Source organism: Vanellus vanellus, assembly GCF_965231255.1.
Source record: "Vanellus vanellus genome assembly, chromosome: 3".
In the NCBI taxonomy this organism is placed as follows: Eukaryota; Metazoa; Chordata; class Aves; order Charadriiformes; family Charadriidae; genus Vanellus; species Vanellus vanellus.
Window position 1 is genome coordinate 36,950,048 of NC_138907.1, and position 15,413 is coordinate 36,965,460.

At 43.4% G+C, this 15,413-nt stretch overlaps 1 protein-coding gene across 1 annotated transcript in view; it reads right to left on the reverse strand.

The window, feature by feature from the left end:
* Positions 1–6,745: 6,745 nt before the first annotated feature.
* Positions 6,746–15,413, reverse strand: part of RASGRP3 (RAS guanyl releasing protein 3) — a 31,722-nt gene continuing 23,054 nt past the window's right edge. The window contains exons 12-16 of the mRNA XM_082481180.1: positions 14,760–14,907; positions 11,311–11,347; positions 8,785–8,910; positions 7,880–8,244; positions 6,746–7,364 (exon numbers count right to left, since the gene is read on the reverse strand). Coding sequence (XP_082337306.1) covers positions 7,356–7,364; positions 7,880–8,244; positions 8,785–8,910; positions 11,311–11,347; positions 14,760–14,907 — 685 coding nt within the window. The 3' untranslated portion in view covers positions 6,746–7,355. The remainder of the gene's footprint in view (positions 7,365–7,879; positions 8,245–8,784; positions 8,911–11,310; positions 11,348–14,759; positions 14,908–15,413) is intronic.

Here is a 15,413-nt window from a genome sequence, read left to right on the forward strand (position 1 = left end):
TGACTAGCTACATTCATGCAAAAATAAAGTGGGTTTTTAAAGAAGATTTCTACAAATGGGCCAGCCCTGGACTGGTAAAGGTAGAGAGACTGACAGAGTTAGAGCCTTTTGCTGGGAATGTAATATCTTCAAGTTGACAGCTTCTGCTTTTCTTCACTCCTCACTGTGAGGAGTCTGGTGTTTTCTATCAGTACATTAGAGTGCTGCAAACTTGTTCCTAGCAAGAAGAAACCCAGGAGGCTCCTCAGAGAGCCTCTGGTTGAGTTGCATTAGCACCTTCAGAGACTTCTTTCTGTGCTAGAGTTGCCAATTTCTCTGCAAGGCTATGACTGTTGCTGCAGTGGATATTCTCACTTTTTCACGCTGTTGACATGGTGAAATGATGCTGGGGTGGGGTAGGAGCACAGAGCTTCCATTTCCCCCTTATTCCAGCTACCTTTTTCTCCTCAAAATATGTTTCTTCTCCCTCTTTGAGGACTTAGGGTAAACTGAGTCCCACTTTATTGCTGTTTGAGAGGGAAAGTTTTAAAAAAAAAATAAATTGGAAGAATGCAAAACGGGAGACCTTACTCTTCCAACAGGAAAGAAAACACTTTGCTTCTGCCAGCTGTTGTTGTTTTTCCCTTACTCTATTGTTTCCTCCTAGTGTGCTGCGACTTCTTTGTTCTCCAGAGAAAACAAGCTTTGTATATGTGGAGAGAGCAGCTTTGATTAATGAAAGCAAACAGCCACTGCTTTGTTATTGTCTGTATGATGCTCTGATATTTACTGTTTTCCAAACATGATTCCTGCTGCAGTGGAAGCTGGGAGAGGAGAGATGGGTTGTGGAGATTATTAGGCTTGTGGTAGATTGGATATATGTGCTCGATTTCATTGTGCATCATGATCGAAAGCAGAACTCTCCAGCAGATCAAGAAGGCAACTTAGTAAGCAAGCAGTTATACAGAGGAACAAAGTGTTCTTCCTTTTAACCACGGTTGTTCTTGCCACTCTTCTTCCACAAGCTTTAGGCGTCTTGTTCTGCTTTTCTATCTGCCTTTCTTTAGCAACTTTTGTTTCCTAAAGTCTTTGCTTGCATTGCCCTTCCATTCCATCTATTAGGATCACCCTTTCTCAAGCGTTGTCATTGTGCAGTAAAATAACTATGGCGAGCAGGACACACGCTTCCCATATCAGGTATGTAAGTATGTGATCTAGAATACCATGATTTATATGCACTGTGGTCACTGCTGGGTTTTCCTTGCAGGCCTAAGGAATGAATAAAAAATTGTTCCTTACTGGGTGCAAAACAGTAACACAACAAGGGAAATGGTGTCAAGCTCAGCTTTCACCATGCGTCTTTCACCTCAGGAAGCCTTTTTGCTTGTAGCTGTTCCCCGAGTAGTTTATCATCTTTAGGATTGGTGTTGGCTGGTAATCCCTAGATTGCTTGACGAGATTCCTCTACTTCTCTAGTCAAACCTCTGAAGTGTGCAGCTTTATGGTGATGTGCCATTACTGCTGGTGGCCCTCAGAGGGGCTCCTCTAGCTACAGCTTAGACTTCTCAGCCAGAGCATGTGGGTAACCTGCTTTAACGTGGTGTGTCTCCATTAAAGTGCTGTTTGCATCTGAATTAATGAAAGTGGCAAGTGCCTCAACCAGCCTCTGGCCTAATTAGAAACTAGACACTTACCAGTCAAGTACCTAAGATAGAATTGGGCAGAAGGGAAGCAAGATTCATGTCAGTAGATAGTTAAGAGAAGTGGCTGGAGCTTTAAAAGTCCTGTGGCATAAGGGTATTCTCTGTAACGGGTTATGCACCTGGGAAATGAAAATTAAACTGTGCTGAAGTAAGAAGAGTTGAGTGGGGAGTAAGAGGATCCTTACTAAGATCTGAGGACTCTCTTGGGTGTCCAAAAGGTTCACGTGGGTTCTTAGAGTACTAGAAGTTAATTCAGCTCCCTGTTAGGTTAATGAAGGCCAACACACAAAAGCCCTCAACTGTCTGTTCATCACACATTGATTTATTCTTACTTCTGCCATATTTAGGACTGCATTAGAGGGTCGCAATGTTGTTGCTGCTAAAGACTGTCAGGCTTGTTATCCTGCTTCCTCTCTGAACTTCTGATTTTCCTTGGGCAGCAGGGATGCTACAGGAATATGTATGCATTTTTAAGGTGTTGAGCATGATTTAGCAGTCCCAAACAAGCTGGTTCATGCTAAACTGCAAGCTGGCTTTATCAGCCTCCTAGCATACCCTTTGGTTAGAGTCACACCGGTTTTGTGATTGGAGAGCAGTACACCGAGGTGGATACGAACTTCTGTTTCCCCTGTGTAGGCTCTCAAAATACTCATGCGTGTTTGTTTCAGGTTATGCCTTTCAAAGGGACACAAATTGAAAAAGCAAGTGCTATTACCAGCTGTAAACATTGCCTTCTCCCCTCTTTGGCCAAAAATAAGTCACACCTCTAATGGCTTAACAAACAAGGGTAGAAGGGAAAAAATACTTTTCTTTGTGTTTACTTTGTGCTTTTTACAGCTCTGAGTGCTGTCAGTGTCATTGTTTCCCCTTTATTGTCCAGTAATTTCCGCTCTTGTCCACGTGGGTCTTTCCCACAACAGAGGAGAGAAAAACAAGTACAAAAAGTAGGAAAACACTATTGTAAAACCAAAGAAAGAGGGAGTCTGCCTGTGCTGTGGGCAGGTGGAAGGTCATAACTCGTTTTCACACATGAAGCAGAGATGAAGGTGATAAGGACTCTTTAAACTTTCCGGCATTAGCTTAACTCATGGAAAAAGCAGACTTTTTGGCTAAATTTCATACTGCCCCAGCGGCAGCCTTTTGCTGATGGCTTTTCTGTCTCCTAGGACCAGATTGTTAGCAGCTGTAAACAGCAATTTAGAGTTCAGCACAGATTTTCCAATGAGTTTAGCCTGTTGGCTGCAGTGCTTATTTTGAAAATCCAGTTCAGATCAGTGCTGATAACTCAAAAACTTGTTCCAAAGTTACATCTATTTCTCCAGTGTCCCCTGGTGGGCCAACTCTGTTGTCAAGACTTTCTTGAAAAGTACTTGGAGCTATTTTTTGTGCTGTACAGAGGCCCACCAGTTAGCAGACTGATGCTGAATGAAGCAAACCTTGGTTAGATTTTTTTTTTTTTTTCTTTTTGGCTACAATGATCATGAAACAACAAGCCCTTGTTTCTTGTACCTCTTATGTCCCCATGAAATCTGCATTCAGATCTCCCTCCCTCCTTCCTTCCTTCCTTCCTTCCTTCTCTGCTTGTTCTCCATTGGGATCCCCTTCCATTCTTGGTGTCACGTAGAGAGGGAGAGCTCTCTTAGTATGCTTCTTCCCACGCTTACTCCCCATCTGTCTTATTTGTTCTCTGGTTTTGTTGTGTATTTGTTTTGTTTTGTTTTTTTTTTTTTTTTTTTTTTTTTTTTTTCTTACTGTCCAGGATCCTTCATGTGCAGCTATTTCTCATACAGATGCCTAAAGCTTCTGGATTAGTGTCCCAGGCTGCAAGGACTCTCCTGTGGCTGCTCAGGCTGTCTCAGCCAAAGGCTTCCAGGTTGCCTGTGCGGAAGACCCTGGGGGCTGCATTAGGGCATGCTTTCACTTTGGCTTCAACAGAGGAGTCCCTGAGCAACAGTCCACAGAGGTGACAGCAGGCAGTCCACTCCATTTTGGAAAATGTAAAATTTTAGGCAGCAGCTGCCCCTAAACTTGCTCTGCAGCTCAGTGTTTTATCTTCTGTATTGAAAGGAAAACTGCTCACCTTTCCCAGCTGGGGAAAATCTGTGCTTCAGACTAGCTCTGGTCAGCAAGCATGTTACTTTTCCCCCCACCTCCCCTCCCTGAGACTTCACCTGTCTGAGGAAGGTGAGGAAGATAGCTTCTGTCTTCTGGAAGGTGTTTCTTTGTAAAGCTGGGAATACTCTTTTAAAGCCCAAAAGCTGGGTAAGACTGGGGGGGCAGAAGAGGGCAAGACTCTTGAGTGGAGGAGAGAACTGCAGTTCAAACCTGGTTTTGCATTTCATTCAAAGGGAGCCAGATGTCTCCTGCACTCCTTGCGTAGCACTTGGGGCTACTCGGTAAAGTTGACAGCAAGGCTGAAGCTCCCTTGTTTGCAACATGAGGCTTTGCAGAGGTTTTACACAAGCACAGAAAGTCCTCGTGGGTTTGGCTTAAACAGCCAAATCATCTCTTACAGGGTCTATCCAAGCACTTGCATTTTTCACCTACTCTTGTTGCTTGTATTCTTTGGCATTTGGAGATCAGGCTGCGAATAAGGTTTGACATAACGTTCCTTCTTTCCATTCTGATGTTTTGGTTTTTGGTTTTGGGTGTGTGTTGTTTTTTTTTTTTTTTTTTTTAACCAACCCGTCCTTCTCCCCCCAGTTTCTTAAAAGATCCTGAGACAGGGAAGAATGGATGTGGTGGAAGTATCCAGCATTGTTTGGCATTGTATCTCACTTTAGCTACTTCATTAATCCAGTACTCTTGTCATTATGACACTTTTTCTCCTGGACACTCTCCTGGAATTGCTCTGCTTCTAGCAGGCAGAACTTCACCAAGACCAGCAGAGGCACATAGCTCAGTCAGGAACTGGGATGGCTGATGCATTTTGCATTTTGTTAAGTCAGGGGAGGCAAACAAGAAATTCTTTGTTGCTTTGCCCACATTGGGTAACTAAAATTGTTTTGGTGAGGTGAGGAAAAGTCTTGCCCCTGCTCAGAAAAAGATGTCCACCTGAAGTAAGGAGAGACAAGGATTTTTTCATTGCATGTATTCAGTCCTCCTCCAAAGTAAAAAGGTCATCTTATACCAACTTCTTAAAATGATTGTTCATGCCCTGTTAGCTCTCCCCACTCAGGTGCTTGCTGTTGAACTAGAAGATCAGTGTTCTGCTGCAAACAGCCTATTAATCCTGTTGTTTTGTTGTTTTTTAATTTTTAATTATTACTTTGTCTATGATGAGCCTATTCCTTTTTGGAGGGGAAGAGGGTGAAAAAAGGCTGTATTTCTACCCAGCCATTAACACTGCCAGCAACACACTCTCAATGTTCCCCTTCTTGAAATGCCTAAAGGAAAGGGTTTCTAGCAGGAGTAGGTGCTTGAAATTTTCACCTAGCATGAATCCTTCTCCTTGGACTCTGCAGTATTTTCCTTAGAAGGATCAGCTGTGTGAGCCTTCAGTCTGTGCCTGATCTGCAACTGCTGCTGAGGTAAGCACCTGATTAACCAAAGCTACCATGCTTGCAAGAGATGCATTGATGAAATCTCTACAGCAGGCTGAAACTTAAGCAATCTAATTGCTCGTCCAATGGTTGCCCAGAAAGTGGGAGCTGCTTCTGTAGAAGACATCACTTTTCTTGCTCAAATGTGACTCTATGCCTTGATGATAGTATACCTGGAAGAAAATGTGTCCTTGAAAAGGCCTTCCTCTGAACAACGTAGAGCACCTACACTTCTAAATAGTTTAGGCAAGAAGCTTGTATCTTGGGGAGTAGGTAAGTGTGAAGATAAGATTGTGTATGAGAAATATTCTTATCCAACAACAAAATGAAGATGGGCATGGTTTGTGGGCCTGACAGAAATAGGAAAGCAGGTACATTTCAGAGTAAGGATTATGACTAACTTTTAAAAGCCTGCAAGAAAGAGGCTGAGGTCTACAGATTAAATGCTGTTTAAAACTCCTGTGTGATGGTAAGAATGAAGTTGGACACGAACATTTCATTTATAAAGTGTTAAAAGGCTTATCTCAACAGATCCATCAACAGCCTGGATCATAACCAAATTTCTCTATTCAAATTCTCTACCACATCATTTTCATTGTGTGCAAGCCATACGCTGTAACGGTAGCTGTGCAGCCAGCCTGTTGTGACCTGTCATCTGACCCACCACAGGAAATAAAGACTGTATTTTTACTAATGCTTGTTCTTTGTCCACTGCAGTAAGAGTGAAGGGTGCTTCTGGCCCTCATCCTAGCTTGGAAACCAGTGCTTCCTGCAGTGCTTATTTCTCAGAGTTTAAAACAGTAACAGCACGTTCTCTTTTTTTCTCTCCCCAGATTTACCATCATTACTAGTTGTTTTGGAAAACAAAGGAAACTTGCAGGATTCAAGATGCAAACCTGAGCAGGCATCATGTAGTCGCAGTGCAGATTACAGTCAAATCACCACAGAGGAGCGCAGCTCTCAGATTGGTTAGGGAACTCTATGAATGTACTCTCTGGTCTTGAGGGCTTATAACTTGCTGAAGGGGGCAATAACTTGAATTTTGTAGGAATAAAGTTGCTTTAATTCAGAGTGTGTGCTCCTCATACACACCTATTTTTGTGGGGAGCTGGGGTAAGAAGAATACTAAGTGTGTGCCAATTTGGAATGCACCTTTCAGCTTTGAGCTTTGTGCTGTTTTGGTTTTCTCTCTTTTTCCAGCTGAGGGTTGTGCTCTTTAAGTAACTTGATGCTTCTGAGAAATCCCACTTCAAACCTGCTTTTCAGGCCATTACAGATTCAGGTGCTATATCCTACATTAGCAAACGGCTAACTTGGAGGTTGCTTTTCAGTCCATTTAGTCTTAACCTGTGCAGCTTGCTAACCAGAGAAAAACGTATCGCATACACAGACACACTTAAAACTAAGGTGTTTATTACATGCTAATTTTACCATAATCAGCGCTGGCAGAGAGGATTCCTCTCTATTGCAGTGTAACCAGACATATGCATAGTGTCTTGGAATTCCTTCAGTCTCCGCCACGTGCTGCCTATTTGAAGGATTCCCAGTCTGGGAACTGGTATCACTGTGCTGAACACCAATATGCTCACTGTAGCAATGTAAACACGGCCAAGATTCAAAACCTCAGGTGTGCAAAGAATTTCAGCAAAGAGGACTTTGTGAAAGGTTTTTGTTTGAGATTTAATCAACACGCACACCTACTTCTTTCCTTAAAAGATCATTATGAGCCTCTGGAAAAGGAGTGTTATTGAACAAACTTAGATGCTTGGCTTCTGTCCTCACCATTGTTGTTGCTGGCAGCCACACTGAAATGATGCAGTATATTTAAAGGAGGCCAAATATATCCTCACTGGCACATAGAGGAAGTTTCCACAAAAGTCAGACAAGAGAAAACACTGAGCGCAGAGATCCGTTCTGCTGTGTCCATGCAATGTTCATCCAAATGGCTTACTCGTGAGAAAATAAATAGTGCTTTATAACACCTTTCAGCTAAGAAAACAGGGCAATGGTGGATTTTAAAAGAACGAGGTACGGGAAAACTTCTCATGGCCAAATGTGGTCTGTGACAGTCCATCAACTCTTACTGTGTTACAGTTGTTGTCTTCATTTTTCTGTGCTTCAGGGTAAGCAATCAGCTATCCTGTAACCAAAAGAAAATAGGCACTTACATGCTAGCAAAGATGGTCAATAAAAGTGTGAGGGTTTGGAAGTATAAAGTTTATGAGCGACAGCAACAGAAATTGGACTGATATCCTGCCCTAACCTGGACTCGTATATTTATCAGAATGCTAGTTCTTGTGAGTCTATCACGGAGCCCTGAACTGTGCATTGCAAGCGTACAACAGCACAGAATTTGGTCAGATATCCACCAGGTTATTTTAATGATTTTCAAAAAGAAAAGTGCCCAACTCCTAAAAGCACATACTGATACCAAGAGCCAACCCCTGCCCCCCCATTACAGTATTACAGTAAACGCACACTGCAGTGTAGGGAATAGGTATTTATGCACAATTTGGCATTCTTCTGAAAGTAACTCTTGTGCCAAGAAGCAATGGCAAATTTGACTGAAAAAGCATCCTGAAATTTATAAAATAACCTTATGAGACCTCAGACTCTCACAGATTTTTAACTGTCTTGGCTTCTTTTGCAACTCACCTCAGATTCTTGTGTTTCTGGGAGGGTTTCTATTCCGTTGTGGTCCTGTATGTGTTGTGGGGCCTCGGCTTCTATCTCTATATCAGCCTGCGTGTTGGGCTTTTCGTTCTCCCATTTTGCAAAGCCTTTGTTCTTCCCAGCTTTGCCATGGAACTTGGACTTCATTTTGGGGAAAGTATGGGAACCTGAATCATTCCAGCCTGGCTCATGCCACAGCGGTTCTGTCTGTGTTGCTTGGCTGGTGGTTGCTCTCTGCAGCCGCACCGAAATTTTCCGTGAAGACCCAGTGACCAGAGTGATAGCTCTGCCATCGAGGTCCTGGTGTTCTGCAGCAACACTGGGAAATTCAAATACTTCATCTTGGACTGAAAGAGAGGGTGGAATTGCTTATTTTAAATATTCTACTTCAAGATCTGTACAAAAAGATAACTTAAGCCTGGGGGGGGGGGGCAAGTAACCCCCCTATATGAAGCAGTGGTATAATTAGCAATATCCATGTGCTGCTTGGAAACTGACTCTGGCCTTGTGTGCGCACATTTCCTTCTCCCTCCACCTGCGTGCTCAGGGGATAAGGCAGAGCTAAAATTGTGCCCTATGTTTCCAAGCCCCTGCCCCTAAGTGGCTTATAAGGAGAAGTGCAATTTCCCTAATTATAATTTTATTTCTTTTCAGCTGGGATAGGGGTGCCAGTGTAGAGGATAGGGAGGCTCAGGCAGGAGACTCAGGCCATCACTGCAGAAAGGGATGTTGTAATTCAAGCACTGAGCACAAGCCACGGTGCAGTGGAAAGTACATGTGCTGCTCTGTGTGTTGATACAAAGGAAAAATTAAAAATGGCAGCAAGGACACTGGCTGTTAGAGAGGATTCCAGAAATGGTTTAAAATAGGAACAAAAGTGCTCTCACCTGGAGGCAGAGACGGACTGTTAGGCAGAGAGCCATGGTTGCTGCCTACTGAGGTTCCTCTGGAAAATTTCCTGCACGCCAGCACCAGCAGGTCTCTGCATTGCTTATGACAATTGGCACCGCAATCTGTACAGAAAGGAATTGTCCAGTCACCAAATGGAAAGTCACAACTATCTGGTAATGCCTCAGGGCTAGTAGCAGGCAGATACTAGGAGGGACTTTGAAGGAACAAATACTTTGACAGAAGGTGCGAAGGGAGTTTCAGAAATGGATCATTTGGTGTGAAGAGTGTTACAAAAAATGGATCATTTCCATGGCAACAGAAGGGAAGAGGGGGATGATATTTTAATCAGAAATTAATTTCAAGGAAGAGATCTGGAATTACTGGTGTGATCCTGTGTATGCCATGCATAAGGCCTCTGTTCCACTGCATGAGCCTCCAAAAAAATGTTGTTTGTTTTTTTTTTTTATTTGACCCAGCAAGGCCCATTATAGTAAACACACTTGGTCAGAAGACACTGGAGAGTCTATACTTTGAGACTCTGGAAGGACAGCTGGAGGTCAATGTAGACCACTGTAGGTTAAAACTCAAGTAGCTTAGTGAGCAACATCAGCACAGAGTAAGCTCTGTGGCTGCGCATCATCCACCTGGATGAAATTGGTGGAGCACCTCCACACCTGGCCTCGGCTGGGCTTTGCATCCCTGCAGATACACTCACCACTAGGTTTATTTCTCTGAAGTGTGACTCCAGTACAGATCCTATCTGCAAGAAAGGGCCAAAGGGTGGAGGATGAGTGCCCCAAACACAGGGTCTCTCTCCTCTGTGTCCCTTACCCTTGTTTGAAAATTTCCATCAATTTCCAATTGTTTCTCCATTGCTGCTTCATGACCTAATATTTTGCTCTAGGTGAGCCATTGCCAAAGCATTGTTTATAATTCTCTGCTAAAAGAACAGTTCTGCTCAGAGCAGCAGCTCTAGCATGATGGGTGAGAGTTCTGGTTTCTCTCATCACCTTGTTCATATGACTAATACAGAAGTACCTGCCCTGTGGTTTTGTCTGCCCTAAATGTAACCACCTCCCCCTCACCAAATATAACGAAGATTTCTCTTGGCAGTCACTTGTAGACCACACAGTCTAGTTTTATCTCATTATCCACAGTGCTGGGGTAAGCAGCAAACCTGGACAGATTAACTCCCTCCCTGCTCCTGCTAGCACAGTGTCAGAGGTTCAAAACAGAAGATGACAGCTCTGTGCTCAAAGGCAGAAATCATCTCTGACGGGTGCAGCACTCCAGTGATGCCGGCGTATGGAGCAGCTGGTAGCTGCTGCAACAAAGGGCAGGCACAAATTACACTTGTTGAACACAGTAAGAGCTGAGCGAGCAGTTCTGCTCTCTTGCTCTCATGCTCCATTGCCTGTAATTTTGACTCTACAGAACCACTTTTGCTCTCACTCTACTGGGCCACTGTTACAAGCAATGATGCAGGACAGAGCTCAGCTTTCAGATACTAGTTGAGGTTACAGGGCTGCTGTGACAAAACCCTGTCTTCCTTCCCTTGTACTACCAGTAAAATTATAGACTGCACCTAGTCCTTTTGTAGCTGTTCAGATGATGGTAATCAGGAATGGCTGCATTACATACAGCCGTGGCCATTTTCCCCTGAGGAGGAGATGTTCAGGGTGAAGAGGGAGATGGGAATATGGTGGATCCTAAAAAACAATCCCGCCAATTCTTCACCCTTCTCCTGGGAGCCAGTATAAGACTAAGGGAAAAGAGTGTATATAAATACAACAACGAAGCTCCAGCCTGAATGTTCCCTTGTGAATAACCGAGATGCAACTCCAACTGTGAAAATCAACAGTGACCTTCAGCCAGAGCTGGGCTTCTTGAGAAATAAATAGGTCCGGCAATTTAAAGCCAATGAGGACCACTACAATGTCATTCTCAGTCTGACCTGCTCAGTATGGTGCAAGTACTGCATAAGAAATTAAACGTTTTATGAAAGGAATAGAGAGGGCTGTAAGAGCTCTAGGATTCTTTTTTAAGTTGAATGTCTGCAGAAGATCTTCCGATGAGATCTGCTGGGCAGTCTAGGAATTAAATATTTCTCTATTTCTAGCTCAGCCACTATTGCATTGGCATGCGGATGTACATGACAGACAGCATTGCCAGCAGACCTTTTCCTGACCCCAAGTCTCAGGAGATATATTTCAGGATATCTCGGTGTTAGGATGAGGACACTTGGTTTTCCAAGGTGCAAGGTCTTTGCTGGTAGAAAGTGACACCTCATGGAGTCAGTGGCTGCTTTGGACCTTCAGCTCACAGAACCCATGCGTTCCTACTGGGTGCTATGTACCCTAATGCAGTGAGACTTCATAGCGTACCAGCAGTCACTGTTCACAGACAAAGTGTATAAGCAAAATTGGGACGAACAGATGCCATTTTAGTAAAAAGTACAGTTGACCTACTTGTGCTAAAACCCACCACCTATAGCTTGAAAAATCCATGCAATATTTATTTACCTTTGCATTTGTAGCCTTGTTTGATTATACCCCAGAGCTGCAAAGAAAGACAAAAGAACGTCAAGGAATCAGAAAAGAAAGCTGGAAGGAAAACAAGGTCACAATGAGGAAGTACCAATGGCTACAAAAGCACAAACAGGATACAACTGCTCTTAACACCCTTCCTGTTAGGCAGACCTCCCTCTCTAATTGTGATAAGACTTGTGTGGCTTCCCCCTTATTTCTACTACTTACAGTGGGACTACCAGAGAAGAAGAGACACCAATGACATCTGTTTCCAGGAAGGGGTGAAAAATTGCCATCATATCAAGTGTACTGAAACCAGCAGAGGACATTCTGCTTCTAGGCTTACTTAATGTTATCTGTGGGGAATATTCCAGTGTACATCCATTCTCCAGATACATGAATGACCCGTGCCATTCAAACACAGAAGAAGAAAACACTGCTGGAGACAAAAATTAGGTACTTGGTTCCCATTCTTGTCCCCGCCACACCTAGCCATGGCAATCCGATTTGTCCCCCTGACTTTTTCCATTAAAAAAAAAGGTTGAACACTGAAACAGGCAGAAAAGCCACTAAATTCCATCTTTGCCTCCTCACAGAAGCTGTCCTTGCTGATGTACATAACAACTCAACGCTAAACTTCCAGGAGGCAGTGCGTGCGGGCCCACTTTTGGGAAGCATTCACTGCAACATGAGCAGGATTGAGGCAGTTTTTTTGCTCTAGCACTGAAGGAAAAAAATTGGTGTCTCCAGTGTTTATTTATCCTGAACTCATTTGAAACAATACCAGGGAGGGTGAGCACATCCAGGCAGCTGAAACTGCATGTGGGTCCTCACCATTCTTCTAAGAATGCATGCACAGAGTGCATGGCATGAATATGATCATTAAAGAAATGTTCAAAAGGAAGAGCTGGAGAACATTCAGAATACAAAGGAAAGAGTACAATAAACTGAATAGGAAGATTCTGGGGGAAAAATTCCCATCCACTGCACAAAAGAATTTGCAAGGAAAAATGGGGGCTTGGAGAAAGCAAAATAGATTAGACACGGTGGAAGAACGGTGAATAAAAGAACAGAAGGGACAACAGTGGAAGAAGGGTCCATAGAAAGCCTGCTGCTTGCTCTCTTTTCCTGCTAATTCTGTATATATGCACAGTGAATGCAGTTGCTGTGGTCAGGCAGCGACAGTGGAGCCCCACAGCCCCTCTTGGAAGAGCAGCGATGACGTTTTTCCCCAGGTCTCTTTGCCAGGATCACTCTAAGAGACATAGATTGTTATTTCTTTCATTTAAGATCTAATCTGTTCCCACAGAAGGGCTTTCTCCTCACCTTCTTAGCTCTGCACCTTCCTCCTACTCAAATTTGGCACCACTGTTGTGGTTACACACAGCAGTGAAAGCTTAGCTGAAGTGCCGTGTCGTGAATTCTGACCTAAAGCTTTGAATCGGTCTAACACAGCTTTGCTGCCTTGAGCCAGCTCCGAGGTAAGAAGATTTGTGCAGATTCAGATTATAAACCTCAGCAGGATGGCTGGTCACCTGCCCTGCCATGCACTGCAAATCAAGCTGTGGGACGGAACTGTGACTGGCCACGGGCATATCAATTGCATGCTGCTTAATGGCACTAGATTTTAGCTTGACCTTTAAAGTTTGTATCGTTTTAATAACAGATATTTTATTGAATACTGCGTGCATTGCACTGTCATGTCAATTCATCCTCCTGAATTGCCAGTGCACATTATTTTGACTGAACCAGTGCATCGGTTTGAAATCAGGTTTCCACCCGTGGATGAGCAGCACTGAAACGCAGAACAAACGCAGCAGATTTTGTTGTTGGTTCCTGTCCTATCAGCCCAACTCATCCACAGGACAATGGCAATGACTTCAGTGAGTTGAAAGGAAGAATGACCTTATTTCCATTTCCCAACTCCTTACTCATTTGTATTCCTGCACTGGATGTAATCAGGGAGACATGAAAAATCCAACAATGGCCAATTAGCAAATTGGTGCGGGAGAAAAATATCTGCTGGAGAGGACATTGTAGGGCAGTCCTCGGGCCTTGCTTTGCTATGGAAGCCTTCCAAACACGAACCGAGTGCCACGAACACAATGACGTCTTCCTGAGGCTGCAGGCAGCCTGAAACAATAGGCTCAGGCCAGTGACCGCCCCTGCCCCATCAGTCTGCTGGACCTGTCACCTCAAGAGCCCACCAGCACGCTCCTGAATCAGCATTGACCATGTCGCCTCCAAGGTTTTTGCAGTTCTAGCGGAAATGGGTGGAATTCCTTCTTCCCTGTGGCCTTGATCAGCAGTTGCAATACGGACCACAAACATCTCAACAAGACTGACACATCGCAAAAGAAGCGAGCAGAAGATGGGAACACGAACAAGAGCAGGAACACCAGAGCTGGTCTGAATGGAGGCACTTTTTTTGCACTTCGCAGTGCTGTTATTGTTACTTTCAACCATGAATAAATATTACTTAGTGGAAAAGTTCACGTAGTACAAGCTAGAGATTTTGCTGCCGATAGCAGAGGCAGATCTGTGCTGGAGAGCAGGGATGATGGTCTGAGTTTACAACCTGTATGTGGTCCACATGTAAGCAGAAGACTTGACCCTCTGCCCTCATTGCTTTAGCTGTCTAAATGTGGACATTTGATTTCAGCGGGGTGTGTGCATTAAAGTAACTTTTAAATCATAATAATTCCTTTTTCTTTACTATACTTCGTTTGAAGTGGAAAAGTTGGAGGAGGTTTATAAGCCACACAAATGTTCACAAACCCAATTTCCCAGCTATGTACAGATCACTTTAATAAGTGGCATCTGGTAAGTTATGGCTGAGAGAAAAAGTAAATTAAAAAACCCCAACAAATAAATTAAAAAAATTCTTATTGTACAGAACTGCTGGAAGCACTTTTGATTTCTTGACCAAATTAGAAGATCTGTTAATTCAATAGAGAAAGGATTAAGGCTGTTACAGCCATTCAGAGAATTATGAACATAGTTATGTTGCCATGTGCAATTTCCTGAGAAAGAACGGCTTTTGCTTCATCTACATCCTCTGTTCCAGACACCCATTTTCCCTTTAGCTTGTTTACATGGGAAATCAAGCCAAATTAAAGAACTTAAGATAAACCAAGTAAAGCCATTCATATAGTTTCTAATATCCTTTGGCTAACATAATTTTATTCTCCCCCCTGCCCCCGCCCCACAGCAGTAATTCTTACAAATGCTTTCAGGAACCACTAAAACAAAACTAGATAGCACAGCTACAACATGAGTAAATGTTTCGTGCTTCTGAATGCAATGAGATATTTGGCCATGAGACTTCAGCAATGCATGGAGACAGTTTCACCCTGTCTAAGTCAAAGGGTAAAAAAAATGTTTAAGGGATACTATTATTACAGAAAATGTTTAAGGTATACTATTATTAAAAATATACTTACAAATCCTGCACAGTGCTCGCAGAAAGTTGGTTTAAGATAGGTCATCTCCTGAAAGTTATGTATAAACCCTGGTCCCATTTTACACTGGAACTGGGATTTAGCTCTCAGAAAGTAAGCCATCATTTCTTCTTTGCTTATAAGACCATCTCTGTTAGGGAAAAAAAAAGTAGAGTAGATCTGCCACTGCTCATGGCACTGAACAGTTCAGGATTTTCTCACTGCAAAAAGCATGCAGCACATAAAGCACATTATTTGAAAGAGCTGCAACAGTCCTGGCAGAATAAAACCAAACCCTTAGAGCCTTTGTGGTTCTTATCCTTCATTAAACAGCAAACACTGAACTTATATCATGGACCTCGGTTTCTCACCTGTTCACAGTATCAGAGCACAGACTGGGCCATTAAGTGAAGGATCTCAACCTACTGCTCACACAGACCAAGCGGTTATGCCCCTGGCTGACCACCAGCCTTGACAGTCGCAGAGATTCTGGCCAACAAGAATTATCAAGCCCAACTGGGTAGGAAATATATATTATATATACCCTCTAGGATATTTGTTACCCTCGCTCTGCTACATAGACTCATTTCCCCTGTCCCGTACACAACCTATTTGTTTCATCAGTCTGATGCCTGGTCTGGGTACAGCATCTCCACT